Source organism: Pelodiscus sinensis, chromosome 6 (assembly GCF_052426305.1).
Source record: "Pelodiscus sinensis isolate ZL-2025 chromosome 6, ASM5242630v1, whole genome shotgun sequence".
NCBI classification, from domain to species: Eukaryota; Metazoa; Chordata; order Testudines; family Trionychidae; genus Pelodiscus; species Pelodiscus sinensis.
In genome coordinates, this window is record NC_143057.1 from 63,813,898 (window position 1) to 63,834,158 (window position 20,261).

General features: G+C 43.3%; 1 protein-coding gene across 1 annotated transcript in view; it reads right to left on the reverse strand.

The window, feature by feature from the left end:
- The window catches only part of MAN2A1 (mannosidase alpha class 2A member 1), a 213,634-nt gene that overhangs the window by 158,841 nt on the left and 34,532 nt on the right, over positions 1–20,261 (reverse strand). The window contains exon 3 of the mRNA XM_075932033.2: positions 19,512–19,656. Coding sequence (XP_075788148.2) covers positions 19,512–19,656 — 145 coding nt within the window. The remainder of the gene's footprint in view (positions 1–19,511; positions 19,657–20,261) is intronic.

A 20,261-nucleotide genomic window follows, 5' to 3' on the forward strand; every position in this document is an offset into this window, starting at 1 on the left:
CCTTCTTTATCCCTCAGCACTTCTCCTTATGACAAGAAGGACCTGATGGAAATCAACCTCTATTTGCCGCAATGGGCAGTCAATCTTCCCCATAGGGAAAACAGACAAGTTGAGTTCCTGTTAGGGAGAAGGCAGCACAGTCTCTCCTTTTGGAAATGTTTACTCCTCTACACCCACTAGCCAGGTAAAAGCTTGTCTCCCCCTTTCTCTCCCCCTTCTATCTTATCTCAACTGAAGAGTTTTAAAATGTCTCAAGCAGTACTTAGATACATCTGATCCTAACTGGCTGGTATCAACTTCTCAGCTGATACAGAAGGCAGCCTTTAGCATTCCAGAGTTTTCACATTTGCCTTACTCTACCCTCTTGCACCTGGCTGGCCTGACTGTCACATCTCCTCCCTCCTCCCACTTAACACTGTGATCTAGAACCCAACCCAATAAACAGTGCATCTTAGACAGGCTATCAGAGTTTCCATGCTTGATCCCAGACCCAGGCAATTTCTCTAATGTCCATTGCTCTGCCCATTTTTTCATCTTTTAAACTAAGTCCTAGGCCAAATTCTAAGCATAGATTACTTTCTCAAAGTAATTATATGTATTATCACTGGTAGTCAAAACTGTTTCTAGCTACATCACAAGCAAAACCACATTTCTATCATGCAATATATTTGACAATCAATTGAGGCTTCAGAATCAAAGTTTTCATTTTAAAAAACTATATTTATTCCTGACTTTTTTCTGTGTTAATCTACCATGCTATATTGTCTATGTGAGTCTACACACAACCAAAAAAACAAAGTGTTCACAGCTTCCTCCATTCAATAGAATTATGAACATGAAACCAAAATATGACCATTTAAAATGCCAACTTTAACTTTTTCATTGAGGCTGTGTCTAAACTACATCTCTTTTCTCAAAAAAGGGAAGTAAATTAGACACTTCGAAATCACAAATGAAACTGGGATTTAAGTTTCCCATTGCTTCATTTGCATAATGGCAGCCATGGTTTTTTCTAAAAGGGGCTTTTCAAAAGAAAAACGGCTGTTTAGATGGGGATCGTTCGAAAATAAAACCCTTTTTCGAAAGATCCTGTAGTCACTTTTTCAGTTTAGAGACAGCCTGATTGTGTGGGCAGCATGCATGGATAAGAGGCTTGATGTTTCTAATTCTCATAAAAAAATTTGCTTCAAAGAGAAGGTTGACATTATGCATAACTTGAGTACTTCATCAAATTAATGCATTCAAGACATCTGTCTACAGAGGTGCTCACTTATCACTTTCTAGTTTTTTTAAGTCATTCACATTTAATTTCCATGAACTTCAGAGTTCAAACATAACAGTACTAGCTTCCACTGACCAAAGTAATTTGTTCATAATCTTGTATTTGTATCAGAATTAAATGAATCAAAAAGCACACTTTATAATTTCATTTAAGAGGACAACTTTAACTTTTCTCTGACAAATACCTCAAACTAAAAAGCATACCACTAAATTTATCAATAATCCACATCATATAATCTCATCATATTACCACCTTTATAGTCCATTAAAGAAAGACTAAAGCACCACCAACTCTTAGCAAAACATCTAACCATTATAGTTCCTGACAGTCAGAAAAACCAAAGACGCCAGGATTAGGAACTAAAAGTAAGAAGTCTCAGTTTCTGATAACATTAATGCTTCGAGATGAATGTGAAAGCCTCAACAATATAATTGTTCTACAAAAATGAGTTCATCATACTACCCGTGAAACACTTAACACTAAGTCCTCGTCCATACTAACATAGAAGCTTTCTGGAGCATGGTTGACTTGATCAGATTTTGTATATACTAATGAGAATAATCAGCATAAATGCAGTAAACAGTTCAAGTAAGATGAACACCTGAAAATGGAAAAATAGAAACTTTGTTTTGTGAGAATATATAATTAACGTTTTAGTTTGCATAGCTAAAATGACAAGACTGGACAATTCATCATCAGCATCTGTGAGATTTAATCAATAGGAAAGGGCCCTATTTCAATAGGAAAGGGCCCTATTTCGCCCTTTCCTAAAAGTTTCATAACTTGGGCACAAATGTTCTGCCTTACTCTTCAAGTCCCATAGTATTTCATCTCTGCATTTCATATAAGCTTCGAGAAAGAGTTAAAGTAGGTAAAACTGTGTCTGATAAAATTATAAACTAGCTACTATTTTACAAACAGTTTCTGATTACATGAAATTTCTTTTGTGAAGAATGACTGTTGGCCCTTATTTTGTAAGTCAACAGAATCAAGCAGTTCAGTGGCCAAGAATCAGAATTTCACTGTTGCATCTGAAGAACTACTGGCTGAGATGACAACCTAGAGAAAGCAGGGAGGAGGGATAGCTCAGTGGTTTGAGCATTGGCCTGCTAAACCCAGGGTTATGACTTCAATCCTTGTGAAGGCCATTTGGGGCAAAAATTTGTCAGGGATGGTACTTGGTCCTGCTGTGAAGGCAAGGGACTGGACTCGATGACCTTTCAAGGTCCCTTCCAGTTCTAGGACACAAATTAATGTAGATTGCCTAACAGTAAGGGAACATCTATACAGCACTCTAAACTTGAAATAAGATGCAATTTGTGCATCTTAGTTCAAATCAATTTCAAAATAGCTCATTTCGAGCCATTCCTTATCCCTTGTGCAAGGGGAGGTTATTCACCTTGTGCAGTAACTAGAGTTCTTCAAGATGTGTCCCAATGGGCGTGTCAGTGTTGCTGCACATCAGATTGGTGATTCTCTTTAGCAGTCTGACAGCCGCCGGCACGAGCCACACTATTGCACAATCAGCCCAGATGACAGTTGAGCACGTGCCAGCGGCTGTTCCCTCCGTTCCTTCCCTACAGCAGACTGTGATTTTCCAGAGCAGGGGGAGAAGGGTGAGAGTGTGGAGCACCCATGGGGGACACATCTCAAAGAACTCCAGTTACTGCACAAGGTGAGTAACCTTCCCTTCTTCGAAGGTCCCCGTAGGTGCTCCTCTAGGCGACTATGCAGCAGTATTCCTGCTAGGCGATTTGTGCTCCATGGCACCAAGCTCAATGTTGGACAGAACTGCATATCTGAATCTAGTGTCTGAGGCCTCAATGGCATAATGTCGGGCAACAGTGCTAGTCGAGGCCCACATTGCTGCCCTGTAAATGTCATCTATGGGAAGACCCTTGAGGAATGCCATCGTGGTAGAGACAGCTCTTGTGGAGTATGCTCAGACAACCGACCGTGGCTCTCTGTCCTTGAGGGACTACACCAATCATATGCATGAGGCAAGCCACTTGGATATACGTTGTTTGGACACAGGCTGGCCCTTTGTCCTGATTGGGTAGGACACACATAATCTTGGTGTCCTTCTGAAGTTCTATGTGTGTTGCAGTTAGAAAGCTAAAGCCCTGCGGACATCTAATGTGTGCAGGGCTGCCTAGGTGGTGTCCTCATGTGGTTTCAGGAAAAACACAGGCAAGTACATGGGCTTGCTGCAATGTGTCCGAGACAGAACATCAGAAATGGCTGCCCGTCACAGGGAGCCATAGCCTGTAATACCTCTGAGGCTGGTATAGGGGGCTCTGTCTGTGAGGTGGAGTGTTTTCCATATAAGGGCATGTAAATTAATAATCTTCCCCTGCTCGCTCCACCCATTGCAGTAACAGATCAGCCAGTGGGCTGACTGGTGCTCAGGCCTGCTACTCCACCCACTGCAGCAAAAAACAACCTATGGGGTGATAAGTTCACAGGCAATAAAACAGGCAGGCAGCCCCTCTCTCACTGGGGATTCGCATTGAGTGAACGCCTGGCCTGATCACCCAGACGCCTTGCACCCCCCGCTCTTGAGTCTTACTGAGCGTACTCCGAGTTGGTCGACCCGAGTGGAGACAGTTTATGAGCGTGTGACCGGTACTTGTGTTCCTGCTGTCTCCAGAACTGGTATAACCCCCCCCCCCCCCCCCCGCCATCATCCCTATCCTAATTGATTTTTTAGTTGTCCTTATTGCTTGCCAAGTGACAATGGCTAAAAAGTTACTAAGTTAGTAAAAAACCTAAACCACAACTATTTATAAACTGTTTCCTTGTATAAAGTTGTGTAAATAATCAGCCCTATGGATAATACCAGTGTTAATTCAACTGTTCCTAACCCCTGGGCAGTTATTGGGAATTATTGTGATTTAGAAAAGCCTCAGGGAATTGTTTTGTGTTGTCTGGCAATCTGTTTAATTTTTGTTCTGATGATTGTCTGGCGCCATCAAAATAAAATCAGTTTGTGCTTTTTGAAACCCCCAGTTGCGGTCTCATCCTTTCCGGCATCCCTTCGAACCTCGTGTATTACGGGGACTGACACAATGGAATGAGGTAGATATCTTGGGGAGGAACTTTGGGTGGGTCCTAAGGATAACCTTGTCCTTGTGGAACACTGTGCAAGGCGGGTCCACCACGAGCATCGCTATCTCTCCTACTCTCCTGACCGATGTCATTGCCACAAGAAAAGCATGGAGAGGTGGGCTAGCGAGCAGGTTGCAAGCAGCTCGAACAGTCATCTCATGATCAAGTCGAGCACCAAATCCAAGTGCCATGATAGTACAACGTCCCTATATGGTAGATTCAGATTGAGTATGCCCTTGCAGAACTTTTTAATAGAAATATGGGAGAAAATAGAGTAGCCTTGTGTGGGTGTATGAATGGCTGATAAGGCTGCCAAATGTACGATGACAAAACTAATGGACAATCCTGTGTCTCACAGGTGAAGGAGATATTCCAGTACATCTGATATCCCCGCCATGTGTGGATCCTGGTTGTGAGCTAAGCTCCATGCCTCAAATCTGGTCCACTTCTGCAGGTAAGTGTGTTGCGTAGTAGGTCTTCTGGAATTAATCAGTACCTCCCGTACTTGCCAGGAGACAGTTCTTTCATTGCATGAGAGCCAACAAGCACCCACGCTCAGAGGTTCAGCACCTGTATTCCAGGATGTAGTACGTAGCCCTTGGCCTGGGTCAGTAGAGCGTGCACCAGTGGGAACTTGTATGGCCATCGTGTGTTGAGTTGCAGTATGGTGGCGTAACAGATCTGATGCGGCCAGTTGGGGGCTAGGAGTATGACTCTCCCTGTCTCCCACTTGATTTTCAATACTATTTGATGTATTAGAGGAATGGGAGGGAATAGGAGGGAAAGCATATGCTAGTGGGAAGTTCCAATGTATGGCAAATGTATCACTTAGCAAGCTCAGCCAGATGCCTGCTCTGGAACAATATGGGGGACATTTGGAGTTGAGACGTGTTGCAAACAAGTCCACTATAGGTTGGTTATAACATAAGTGTAATGCCCACATGTAATGAGGAAGAGAGGCAATACCCTGAATGCAGTCCAGCTGTGCACCTATGAACTCCAGAGTTTGCGTGGGCATGAGTGCATGGGTCCATATTCAGTCACAGTCCTAGGTAGTCAAATATCTCTCGAGTCAACTGTGCTGAGTGTGCTGTGTCGTTGTAGGTGGCTGCCATGATTAAACAGTTGTCCAGATAAGTAAAGATGTTTATTTTTTCCCACCATAGGTGCGCTGCTATCACAGACAGGACCTTAGAGAAGAGTCTGGATAATCTGAAAGGAAGTACCCTGTACTGAAAATGTAAGTCCTTGATGGTGAACCAGAGGAAATATCTGTGGGCCGGGTGGATTGAGACATGGAAATATGCATCTCTGAGGTTGAGGGTAACTAGCTATGCTCTTTTCTCCAAGGCAGGGGTAATGTGAGCCAATGTGACCACCCTGAATCATTGGTATTTGACTAACCGATTTAGAGGCTGGAGGTCTAGGATGGATCTCCACCGCCACGACTTCTTGGTAGTTAGAAAGTACCTTCAATAGAACCCTCTCCCTCTGTAATTGCTGGGCACCTCCTCTATAGACCCCAGTACAAGGAGGAATTGAGTTTCTTGCAGGAGGACCAACTCATGAGAGGGGTCCCTGAAGAGAGACAGAAGGGAGAGGGGGGGAAGAACTGCTATGAATGGAATGCAGTAACCAGTTTGTATATTTTCCAGAACCCATCAGTCCGACATAATGGTATTCCTGGCCCGGTGGAATGTGGCAAGTCTGTTGCCAGATGGTCTTTCATTTGGATTTACCTTGCCTGGGAGATTAAGGGCTCTCGTACCCTTGACCAAAGCCTCAAATCTGCTGACGCGAGGCATTCGTTTGGGTAGACTATTGATCATTCGGTTTTCTGCAACGAGTTTGTGTCATACGCCTCTTGTTGTCATAGGGCCTTTATTGCTGCGCAAACCCGGATGATCTAAACCTTTAGTTGTAGTTGTACGACATACGGTTTCCTTCTGGCTCCAGGTTGTTGGATCCCTAAAGTTCATAGCGTCGCTTGAGAGTCTTTCACTGTGTGAAGTGCAGCATTGATCAGCTCTGCAGAGAGCTTATCCCCTGCAAATGGAAGGTCCTCGCTATTAAACTGGACCTCCCAGGGAAACCCTGACAGCTGTGGCCAGGACATGCATCTTGGCACAACCACTGATGCCATCGATCATGAAGCTGTGTCCGCGCCGACCATCGCAGCCTGTAAGGCCATTTGAGAGAACAAGGAACCCTCTCTGACATTGGATGCAAATTGGTCTCTGATGTCCTCTGGTATATATTGAATAAAGGAGTTGAACAGATGAAACGTGTTGTGGGAGTATTTAGCTAGCAGTGCCACAATTTGTGATGCATAGCTCAAGGGAGCTTCTTCCCCATCACATCCAACTGTTTGATTTCCTTGTCACAACCCGGTGCCTTGGGGTACTGGGTTTGTTGTCGCTCTCTCTGGTTAGCTGTCTTGACCACCAGAGAATTGGGGTGGGAAAAAAGAAAGTCAACATCAGCAGCAGCAGCTTCCTCAACACTGGGGGCACCAATGCTGAAGTTTTCCAAATGGTCCTGGCAGGATCCATCGAGCCTCATTCATTGGAAGAGCCATTTAATTATATTGAGGGGAAACAAGTATGTCGCTAAGAGTATGTTTGCCCTGGGATTGTTCAGAAAGCTACGTCAAGCACATCCGTCACTCTCCAAAACAAGTCCTGAAAGCACCTGTAGTCAGCCCCTTTGATCGGTGGCGCAGGCAGACTCTGGGCATCCCCCATGGAATAGGTGATATTAGGAGAGATAAAGGAGCTCCTCACTCTCTGCTCCAGCGAAGAGTCTATCAGAATCCGTGCCATCCCTGTCAGCTCGCAGTCATGTGTGTGCCCCAGCCAACCGCGATATCGGGATCTATGCACTGCTAGGGAGCTGTTGGGTACTATACGGTGCCCAAGGATCCTAATATGCCCACTGTGGGGGGAGCAGGGAAGCATCCACTGTGCCATACGCCAAACCTGCATTTGTTGCTGCTGGCGTTGAAGAGAAGAGGGAGAACGTGGCATGCCATACGTATCAAATAGAGGGGAACATGGAACCAGCAGTACCATAAGATCCACCTCCACCAGGAATGCCAGTAACGAGACATCAGTACTGCTCTATGCCCAACAGCTGTCTGCATATGCACCACTGGCACTTTAAACTGCCTCTGTACTGGCGATATCGAATGTTTGCTGCTACACAGGATTCCATTGCCCTGGGGCTTGCCAGCAAGCTTGCTGTTCCCCAGTACCAGGTTTCAGAGGGGAGAATCTGAAGCACTTGTGCCAGATCTATGCTCCTCTGGAGGACCACAGCTTATCTGTGAGCCGCGTCCCTTATCCTGCCTCCATAAACCCTGTTTAATCTTATCAGCCTGCTTGACTTTCTTTGAAAAGCAAGGCTGAGGCTCAGCTGGGGACCGGGAGCGTTTTCAGCTGTGTTCTGACTCCAGGTCACAGGCTCTTCCCCTCTGGGGGGTGTTACTATTGCTCCCTTCTACCTGAGAGGAGGTGAACGGGGCTATGGCTCAGCCATAGCCAAACCAGCAGTTTTCTTTGCAGCTCCCTCACCCTCTTGGACCATGGGTCGAGCTGTTGGCAGTGAGAGCAGAGGCTCATAGGGTGATACTTCCCTAAGCAGCGCAGACACTGCTCATGCCCGTCTGCTGCAGCAATCGTCATTCCGCACCCTGAATACTTTTTGAAGCCCAAGGATGCACGCATGTCAGGAGTAGGAGCCCTAGGAGTCAAGTGGGGGAGCAGTGCGCTGTGATGGGAGCCACGCTGCTTCCCCCACTTGTCTTTTTATTGCTCCTGTTTACTATCTCTTTGTAGTGTTTTGGGAGGGGGGGTTGTTTTGTTTTCCTTTTTCAGGCTGAATGAGAAGGGAAACAAAGATATGCTACCAATGACAGCAGCGGTTAAGTAGGAACTGAAGTAACGGCTGCCGGCGCATGCTCAACTGGGCTGATTCCAACAGTATGACACATGCCAGAGGCCAGCAGACTGCTAATGAGAATCACTGATCTGGTGCGCAGCAGCACTGACACACCTAAGTAGAGCACCCCTGGAGCCCTCAAAGAAGAACAAGGTTTACCAGAATGGCAAAATAGCATGCCTGTTATTTCAAAAAATATTTTGAAATAATGGATGGCTTGTGTAGACATGGGGTATCCCAAAATAGCTGTGCAGTGTAGACGTACCCTAAGACTACCAATCATGAGGAAGCTATTCCAGGGTAAAACACATGAATAAAATTAAAAGATTCTAGCACAAGATCTTTACCTTCCAGCCTATATTCCATCACGGAAGAAAATGAAAGTAAAGTAGAAAAACAATTGTAACATGTATGTTCCAGTATTAACGGTAGCAAGCTTTAGTAGATAATTACAAGCTCCTCTAGAAATTTTTTTTGCAAGTATTGCCCATTAGCCAGGAGGAAGAACACTACCATTGGAAGAGTACATCATCAAATTTAACTTCCTGGACAGGCAATATGACCTAAATTGTTAGCGGGACAAATAAAAATAATTCCACAGTCACTTGCTATGCATTCCGCTACAGATGTTTATCTATGCATTCAGTGACCAGATATTTAACCAAAAGCAGTATCTCTGTTGTAAAGTATGAAGGGCCAGAAAGATTTCCTCTCTAGGATTTTTATTTGGTAGATTAATAGGCCTTCAAGTTGGAATATGAAAAAACAAAAAAGCCCTCTAAAATTACCAATTTGCATCCCCAAGAGAAGGAACAGCCCATTTCCAAATAGAAACTCACCCCTCTTCCACCGAAAAAAACGTTGCCACTAAAGTGTATTCTGATCCTGAGTATTACAAATTTGAAAAGAACAAAATGCTTTTCAATTATTCCATTCAGCAACCACTTCACACTACTTAGTCTAGAGCAGCAAGCTGAAGCTTTCTTTGCCAGAGTTCACTGCAGCAGGAGAAATCCGCTAGGGACTTCAGTATTAATTTTAGGTAAATTAACTCAGATGATGTGCCAATGGATATAGCACAAAAAATGGTGAGAGAATAGACAGAATTCTAACCTTGCCTTTTCTCTGTTTTAAAAAAAGCAGAAACACATGACAGCAAAACAATGGCCCTATCAAGATGTCCATGTGAAGTTTCATAACCAGGGAAGTGACAAGTTAAACTGCTTAAAGAGGCAAGACAAACTGCATTGCTGTAACCTTGCTTTTTTAAGGAATGATGGAGGAACAGTCACAAAACTTGCACTATATAGCAGAAATAATAAAAATGATAGTAGGAAACAAACTTGTAAGTCAAGCTTCTAGGAAAGAAAACTGAAATTGCGATTAGCAAGAGTGTAGGGGCCAGATGAAGCGCTGAGATGTGTTGACACTTAATACAGGCCAAGTAATATCTTAAGGCTTGCCTAAGTAGCAAGACTCTCATGATACTTTGCAGCTAAGATGAAGCTAACCATAGAGAGTGAAATTTACCAAGCAGTAACTTTTATCATGTGTTGAAAGCTTTTGTAGGAGAAATCTCAGCACTGTACCAACCACAAGATATGAAACAAATGTAAAAAAAAAAAAAAGGCATGTGTGATTAACCAAAAAGGTACTGTCTCAATGTACTAGTTGACCTGTCCCAAAAATTCTAGAAATGTTAGAGAAGCAATACTGACGTTATAAAAATGACAAAACCTTACCTTCTCCAATGGAGAATATTTCTAGGAACACGACATGTTTTTTAAACAGGACAGTTTTACTGTTACTGAAGAATATTTTTTTTAAACTGTCAACCATTTTACTACAATGCTTTATATGCTCGTTACAGGACTGCATAACAAGGTATACCAGGACCTTAACTCAAACACAGGTTGACTTGAAGGGTTAAATGCATATAGTTGCCATTTTTATTTTTATAATCCAAGATGGTGATCACAAGGACAATCTGTCCTCCATCTTTGTGCCCCTTCTCCTTCAGGCTGTTGGTGTCCTTTTTCAAGTTTGGAGCCAAAACAAAGCGGAGAGGGGGAAAGGTGAGAAGCGTAGTGTTTTGTGACTGCAAATCTGTCTAGCAACCAGAATATATAAGGGAGTGTTACACTCAAAGCACTCTGTCTCTCTGGATGCTAGGCAAGCCGAGGCGGATATAGGGCAGGGCGAACGGGGCGGCGGGGCTTCCTAATCCGAACTAGCTACTCCGTGCCGCGTGTAGCCGGCATTTAAAAATGGCGCTGGCCGGCTTCATGCAAATGAAGCCCGGGAATTTCAAATCCCGGGCTTCATTTGCAACTGCGGATGACTACATTACCCCCGCTAGTTCGAACTAGCGGGGTAGTGTAGACATACCCTAAAACCTTTTCTATTTTAAGTTGGGGCCTTCTAAAAAATTCAATAGAGGTTAAACATACAGTCTCAAGTTAATAGCCACATAGTAACTTGCAGTTTCATGTGATAATTTGCATTTATCCCACACTTTTAAATGCCCCTACCACAGTCTCTCTACTAAGGCATCTTCTTTAGGATTACTAAACTCTATACTTTCTGAACATTTTCCACAGCATCAAAAAAGTTTCCTTTTCCCATCATATGGAATGTTCACTGTCATGATACTTCCCTAAAACCTAGTGCAGACAGCATTCAAGTCCTAACCTCATTCAGCCTATGAATGATCTACTTCACAATTATTCGGGACTAAAAATGTAGGGTTTGTATCACTGAGAAGAGATTTCCAGCTTTTCAACAGACTCTCAGAATTTATTTTGACCTAGAAAATATGTACAGACTTCAAGTAAACATATAAATATAATTAATTCTCTCAGAAGCCTTTACATTTCAATTTATAGGGCTAACAAGGTCAGATTTACAGACAGAGGAATTTTCCACAAAAGAATCTCTTTTCCAAATCAAGAAGCTCTAAAATCTAAGGCTCAGTGGTGCCTTCAAGTTCCTTAAGTTTACAGCAGGCACACTGGTTGTAATTCTGGGACACATTTTGCCCCAATCTATATGCTTTGTGTTATATATAATAAACATTTGAATAGGGCTTGCTCTCTTATATAAAGCAGATCTCATGGGACATGGAGCATCTTTCTGCAGTGTGCTTACACAGCACCTAGCACAATGAGGTCTGGTCCACTATGGTTCCTATGCATTACCACAGTAAAAAATACCATTTTATGAGAAGTTGTATCAGCCTGCAGCACATACACATATCCTTTCCTGAACCACTAGCAGGAGGGTACCCTGAGGGTGAAACACTATTAGGGGGCTTGATGCATTTTTCACCTCCTTTTTATTGTTTGGCATGAGTTCTCACAAAATCTTATAAACCTTCCATGACACTATTGTGAGTTGTAATCCATAGTGTGGGAAAGCTTGGAGACCTACAGATATAAACAGACTATAAGAACTAAGATTTTTTTTTATTATTCTTATAATACAGTGTAAGGCTCATCTCATCTCCATGTGACACACAAATTAGTTTAGGGTACTGCATGAAAAGTTAATATAAACTCAGACTGACACACTAATTCATAATATCCGATTTAAGTTACCATACTAGAGATTATTATCACTATTTTTAGAAGGATGTTTTTTTCAGCAACATAATGAAAGCATGTTTGCAAATCCTAGTGGAGACAAATTAGTGTAATTTTACCACAAGGTAGTCAAGCCAAGTTAACCATAGTTGGAGTGGCATAGTGTTGACCTCTCCCAGAAGCCCCCTCATAAAAAAAAAAGAAAGACAGTGTCTTATCTTCACTAGAATTTTACAGTGCAATAGCTAACATTTACTTATCCACACTGGGAAAATATCTTTTTCACGGTGAAGACAGCCTAGAATTTATGGTACACATTGAAATTCTAGAGCGAAAAATGAGTCTAATGAAAAACCTGGGCCAAGATAAAAAGGAAACATGGCTGATAGTTTGGACTGCTTCATGGGGAATGAAGCACTGAGTCATTAGCAGGGCAACTTAACTCTTTTTCTAGACAACAGATCACAGATACTTAGAAGCTGGTAAACCATCTCAATTGTTCTGTACACATTGGACAATTCTAAGTTTCCATAATGGGACCTGAGGGGAAACTTTCTTCAGAATTTGATGCAATCTCTCCCAACTCTTTAAATCTTGAGTTCTGCCAGAATGTATGGGCCCAAGCTTTCATTAAACATCCACAATTTCAAATGTGCCTACTGTTGGCATTAATAGTAAGCAGTGAGCATTTTTGCAGTCTAAATAAAAGTTAGTAACCACTGTTAGACTAAAATGCAATAATGAGAATAATTAAATATATTTGTTATGCAGGGTTCACGGTAGTAACCGTTTCAGCTGGCGCAGGCAAGGGTGTTATTACCTAGAGCAGGGCTACTCAACCCACAGCCCCGTTTGTTCACGGCCTGTGGTGCAGTTTGGGTTTACACAGGGCTCAACATGCAGCCTGCAGGTGGGAACCAAAACAAAAAAGTAGTCAATATAATGGTCTTCTGATGATGTGCATTTTAGTAGTTAAATTCCTGGACTGTCATTGCTCATTAAAACTGCTGTCATACGGGTGGAAATCAGGTAATACTACATTTTATTATCAGCAGAACTGCCTTAAATGGGGCCTGTGTGTCGTGTAGTTTTGCCTTCATCTTTGTATTCATGCCCATCAGTGTGAAAAAGCTATTTCCATATATTTTTGCATGTAGATACAACCACACTTAAGTTGCAGCCCTCGGGATGTGCTGAAAGTATCATTGTGGCCCTCGCGGATTCCAAAGTTGAGTAGCCCTGACCTAGAGCCTCAAATGTCGTTATACCTGGTACAAGGTTATAGCCTCTTCAAGAGCTACAAATGAAATTGCACATAAGCTCTAACATCTGCTAGCATATTTTCTGACTCTTCAACACCATAGATGAAATTCTGAAGTTATAAGAGTTCTATGGCTTTGTTCATTAACAGTTTTGGGGGGGGAAGAGAGCAGTCAACCTCCTTTAGCCAAGGTTCTTCAAGGTATTGTAGTCTGTGAGATTCCCACCATTGGTACAGGTGTGCATGCACTTCACCTGCATAAGATCAACTTACTTTGAATAGCCCTGTATATCAGGGCTACATGTAACCCTGTGCCTTTTCTTGTTCCCATGTGAAGATATGAATGGCATATCTCAGTGGTTTCAGCATTGCCCAGCTAAAACCAGGGTTGTGAGTTCAATCCCTGAGGGGGCCATTTAGGGATGTGTAGCAAATCTGTCAGGGATGGTACTTGGTCCTACTGTGAGGGCAGGAGACTGGACTCGATGACCTCTCAAGGTCCCTTCCAGTTCTATGAGACAGGTATTTATATAATAATATGGCGATATACACGATCCTTCCTCAGTTCCAAAATAATTCAAAGCCCATGATGGTAGAGGTTTCCACAAGTAAGAAATGGAAATTCTTTCAGAAAAAGTAATCACTCTCTCTTATTTCAGTCTAGATCCCACCAGAATGTGCTGGAAAGCAGTATTCCCTTTCCATGATGGGATAAAGTGTCTCAGCTGCATCAAACAGCGACTACAGTACAGGTCTCCCAATTTTGGCATCTAACAACTTTTGGGCAGTACTGCCAACCTTTGACAAAGGTCATGAGTTAATCCACACTGCTGCTCTAAATTGTTGATACAGGCACATTTCTGAAGCAGACAGATTATGTTACAGCAGAGAGAGCTACAATCTTCTGGAAACACACCAAAATACATTATGTCATCCATTTTGATAATCAAATGAGATGGCCTGACTTTCAGATCAGTCACTCTAGCAGGAAGAAACCAGTGGGACAGCTTGAAGAGTTTGGTTCTCTTTAAGTAATAAGTATGCAACTGCTTCTTCTCCCAGAGCAGGGCGTGACTTAGGAAAGTGGCCCTAGTGCATGGATTGATGAGGAAGCAATAGACATGATTTTAATATGCTTTTGACAGTCCCACATGACATTTACATAAGCAAACTAAGGAAATGTAGTCTAAAACAAGGTGTGTGTAAAACTAATTGCAAGACTGTACTAAAAAAGTAGTTATCAATAGTTTGCCATCAAACTGAGAGGGTATACCTACTGGAGTCACATAATAGGCAGTACTATTCAATATTTACATTCATTATTTAGATAACAGAGGAGGAAGGGAGAATATGCTTATAAAATTTGCAAATGACCACTATCACTTAAGTCCACAGAATCACAGAACCATGAAACTGGAAGAGACCTCAGGTGGTTATCAAGTCTAGCCCCCTGCTCTAGGCAGGACCAATTCCAACTAAATCAACCCGGCCAGGGCTTTGTCAAGCCGAGACTTAAGCACCTCTAGGGATGGAGACTCCACTACTTCCCTTAGGTAACCCATTCCAGTGCTTCACCATCCTCCTAGTGAAATAGTTTTTCCTAATATCCAACCGGGACCTCTCCCACCACAACTTGAGACCATTGCTCCTTGTTCTGCCATCTGTCACTACTGACAACAGCCTCTTTGGAACCTCCCTTCAGGAAGTTGAAGGCTGCTATCAAATCCCCCCTCACTCTTCTCTTCTGCAGACTAAACAGACCCAAGTCCCTCAGCCTCTCCTCATAAGTCATATGCTCCAGCCCCCTAATCATTTTGGTTGCCCTCCGCTGGACCCTCTCCAATGCGTCCACATCCTTTTTGTAGTGGGGGACCCAGAACTGAACACAATACTCCAGATGCGGCCTCACCAAAGTCGAATAAAGGGGAATAATGACATCTCTGGATCTGCTGGCAATGCTCCTCTTAATGCAACCTAATACGCCATAAGCCTTCTTGGCAACAAGGGCACACTGTTGACTTATATCCACCATCTCATCCACTGTAACCCCCAGGTCCTTTTCTGCAGAACTACTACTTAGCTGGTTGGTCCCCAGCCTGTAACAATGCTTGGGATTCTTCCATTCCAAATGCAGGACTCTGCACTTGTCCTTGTTGAACCTCATCAGATTTCTTGTGGCCCAATCCTCCAATTTGTCTAAGTCACTCTGGACCCTATCTCTGCCCTTAAGCGTATCTACCTCTCCCCCCAGCTTAGTGTCACCCGCAAACTTGCTGAGGGTGCAATACATCCCCTCATCCAGGTCATTAATAAAGATATTGAACAAAACCGGTCCTAGAACCCAACCTTGGGGCACTCCGCTAGAAACCGACCGCCATCCTGACATCGAGCCGTTGATCACTACCCGCTGGGCCCGGCCTTCTAGCCATCTTTCTATCCATCTTACCGTCCATTTATCCAATCCACATTCCCTTAACTTGCTGGCAAGAATATTGTGGGAGACCGTATCAAAAGCCTTGCTAAAGTCAAGGCATATAACATCCACTGACCAGAAAATTTCTGGAAAAGTCCAGAAAAAATTATTTTTAACCAAAACTATTTGGCAAACGTGTTTCAAATTTATCAGCAGTTTCGGCAAATGAATTACTAATCTGAAAAACTTCATCCTATTCTTGATAGGGTGGGTTCCGGGAAAGTGCCACGCAGAGCCCGGGGTCAGCTACAGAGTCCTCCACTGACCCCAAGGCTTTGAAATGCACAGGAGCCCCTGCTGGGGGCTCCTGTGCATTTCAAAGCAGGCACCCGCATGCAGCCTGGAGTCAGCAGGACTTCCTGCCAATCCCAGGCTATACACAAAGTTCCGCATTCCTCCTCTGAAACGTACAAGAGCCCCAGTTGGGACTCTTGTATGTTTCGAAGGAGGAACGCAGAAGTGCCTATCGACTAGTCAACTAGTCGATGGAAATTCCATCAACTAGTTGTTTAGTCTATTAACCACATTAACATTCTTACTCTTGACTACTACACCCCTTTTAGGAGTCTGATTTAGTCTTGCATATCCTCCAAGTTTCACCTTACAAAAACCATTTGCTAACTAAATCAAACACAAAAATTTAAAAGTCTCCACACACTATTACTGAAAAAACTGCTTACAATCATTTTTGCCACAATCATAATCTATATAAATTGGAATGTAAATATTGTACGTACATTTCAGTGTAGAGCAACGATGGACAACCTTAGACTAGTGAGTGGGCCACATGAATGGCCCTCCATTTCAGTAGGCCTCAAGAGTCTGGTAATTATTATAGTCTCCCAGGATAGGTTCATTTTGTTGTGCTTGCAGCCTTAGAATTTGAGGGGTCTGCCAATTACATCCAATCTAAGTACTGCAGTGTGTCAGAAGGCGCACACAGCTCTCAGTGAATGTTGTGTGCAATCAGCACACACCTCACTTTATGTATCCTTGCTTTACGAGCATGTCACTTTACTAATACTGGCAGGAAAAAAAACTATGTGGATGGAAACCAGAGGAATCTAGCAACCCGGCACATGGACAACAGTAAACAAAATGTCTCATGGGCTACACATAGAACCCCAAAGGGCTACATGTGGCCTGTCAATCACAGGTTGCCCATCACTAGCATAGAGTATAGAGCAATATAAACTAGTCAGCGTTTGTATGACTTTAGTTTGTACTGACTTTACTATTGCTTTTTTATGTACGCTATTGTATAATTAGGCAAACTAGATGAACTGATGTAGTCCCAGAACAGCTCTGTGTACTGCAGGGATGCACATACACCTGTTGAGAACCACTTGCCTAGTATTTAAAATGATAGTGGCAGTTAAAGGAATTTACAGTGAGTTTTCTACAGTAAAACCATTCCTAGACATGCCAGCTACAGGCAGTCCCCGGGTTACGTACAAGATAGGGACTGTAGGTTTGTTCTTAAGTTGCATTTGTATGGAAGTCGGAACTGGTACATACTGTAAGGGAAACTCTAGCCAAACATTTCTCCAGAGCTCAGTTTTATTCTCCCACACCTCACTTCCCTCAGTCCTTTATTCTCAAGCTGAGGTGTCTGCTGAGAAAAGCCGCTCTGTGTCTCCCTGGTCTGCTGGGGGGGCGGGGGCGCTAGCTTCGCGTCTCCCTGGTCTGCTGGGGGAAGCAGCTAGTGCGGGGTTGCCTCACCTCGTTTGTAAGTAGGGATCCGATGCAAGTCGGATCCATGTAACCTGGGGACTGCCTGTACTATGAGGGCTGGGGCAGGGTTCTCTCCCAATTCACCAAGAAACAGTGTGAAATACGGTGAAATGGTGACAGATACCTAATGCTCCTCTGAGGGAGAAAGGGATGTAACTAAAAGGTTATTCTTCCCCACTTTCCCCTCAGGTGCGTGGAAAGTAGATTTGCTGAAGAGAAATCTGAATAGTGATCAGCAATTTATCTGAATTTTAGTTTTATGTATCCAACGTAAACTTGTATATATTGTTCCATTATAAAACCAGTTGTCACCGGTAGTTTGGGATGTACCGGTAGATCTTGGAGCCTCTGACAAGTGATCTTGACTGGTTTGGCCACGAAGGTATCAAGTGCTGGCACTTCAGTTGCCCCTCAATCCACTGTCCTGCTACTCTTGCCCCCTGCTTTGGAGCTGACCTCCTCCCCTCCAGGAGCCTCCTGCTTGCCGTGCAAGAGTGAGGGAGGGAGAAGAGGGGGGTGCTGATGTTCTTTCCCCACTTCTGTACCTGATCTCCACACAAAGAAAAGGAGATGGAGGGAGCTTGGCAATGCAAATTTCTGTCACTCACACAGTGGCTGTTTCTGTCATTCTCACAAACACACACTATCCTTTGCTCTCATCTCCTGACCCAACACACGTGGGAGGATTGTTATTACTCCTTTTACTGCTTGCAAAGTGTGTTTTTGACTGTTTTATGCATTTCATAGTTTTCATTTCTCTTATGCTTAAATGTAATTCTTTGAGCAGTGTGTTCTGAAATACCTAACCTGTCGTGGCTGGACTAATTATCTGGTAATTGCTGCTCCTCAAAGTGATTGGCATGTCCTTGCAGCGCCTGAGAAAGGTATGGCAGAGGGTTTCCACATGCTGTCCTTGCCTGCAGACACTACTCCTGCAGCTCCCATTTATTAATAATGGGGAACAGTGACCAGCAGAAGCTGTAGGCTCAGTGCCTGTAGATGAGAAGCAGCACATGGTGCCATGGAGCCACTTCTGTACATGCCAGCTGCTTTCAGGAGTGATACAGGGCCAGTGCAGGAGTAAGTTTACCTTACCCCCACTGCTCCACCACCTGGAAGCAGTCTCAGTTAAACAGCACCCAGCCCTGAATCCCTGTCCCAGCCTTGAACCACCACCTACACCCAACCTCCTGCCCCAGACATGAGTCCCCCGCACCCAAACTCCTTCCCAGAGCTTACACCCTGAAAACCCTCCTGGACCCAAATCTCCCTCCCTGGGCTAAACCACGAGCCCCTCCCACACTCCAAACCCCTTGGCCCAAGACCAGAGCCTGCACCCCAACTCTCTACCCCGGCCTGGTGCAAGTGAGTGAGGATGGGGGTCGGAGTGAGTAGGGTGAGGCCTTGCAGAAGGGGTGGAAGAAAGGCAGGGCTTCAAAGAAGGGGCAGGAAGGGAAGTGGGGCAAGGGTATTTGGGTTTGAGGTAGAACTTACATTGCACTTAAATTGAAAAAGTGAACTTGTGGTTTAAAAAGGTGTAAGACCACAGATATAAACATTATAGATCTATGACACTTTTAACCTCACTTAGTCATAAGAAACATGAACTCTTCTTGGGGGGAAGGAAGGATTACATTTGCTATCCATTTTAGTGAGAGCAATGAGGAAGAAAATGATAGAAATTTAGATTCTCCTATATAACATCAGCTTCTAAAGATACAAGCCTATTATTACTGGTAACTTGTATTAAAGAAATCAATTATCACAAGTTGACTTTTTTCTGATTCCACATGCTGGTAAAAAAAGTCTTATTAAAATGAACTGGTTTAACGCAGTAATGTATAGTAGTTCCATTTGACTTAATAGCAGGAGCATGTAGAAATTCCACAATACACTCCAATGCAAAATGTCACCGCTAAGGCTCTGATCCAGCAAATTAAGCACCTGAGTAGTTCCAAACCAGGACAATGAGCTATATTGGCACGTGCTCAAATGCTTTGGTGAATCAATACCTAATACACTAGGCAGAATGATTCGGGAAAGCCCAAACCTTAACACCAAAAGAAGGCTGAAATCAGACATACCTTAAGCTGATAAATACCGAGATTTCAAATCCATATGACAGTGTATTACCTGGGTCATTATGTGAATGAGGCACAACAAACACTTGAAGAGGTTCATCATCCCATTCATTTTCATTGTATGTGATATCAAATCCTTGTTTCCAAACTCCACCATCTGGATTATCGAAAGGAAGAATATCATAGACATCCAACATCTAAAATGGGTAAAAGGAATGTACAGCATGAATTCAGATACAGTGCACAATTCCATACTAAAAAAAAAATGCTGTGTTCATTAAAAATTCAAATTCAGTGCTGGCTTTTGCTCTTCAAAATATTTTTTAAATAGGCAACTAAAGACCAATCTGATTTACAGAAGCACAAATGCTTAGTATGACAATGCCTGGGGACCAACTAAGATTAAGGGTTAATTGTATTGAGCACTGTACATATAGGCAGCAGTATAACAGTCCCTGCCCCAAAGAACTTACAATCTAAACTGCCAAGAAAAAGAGTAGGGAAAAGGAGCATATATACACAAGCCAACAGACCAGTTCCCCAATTATGGGGTCAGGAGATAGGCGGGGTGAGGGGAAAAATCTGTTAAGGAATTCAAACAAAGTCAATGGAATGTAAAAAGTGAGGGGACAAAAAAAATCAGAAAAGGGACATAAGAAAGGTCTGAGGGCAAGTGTGGTGTGAAGCTGAGGTAAAGAAACTACAAAGACACCAAACACGGGGGGTGGGGGGGAAGAGAGGAGACAATAGGCCCAGTCCAGTCAAAAATACAGGAAACATCTTTGTTGGCTGATATGATTAA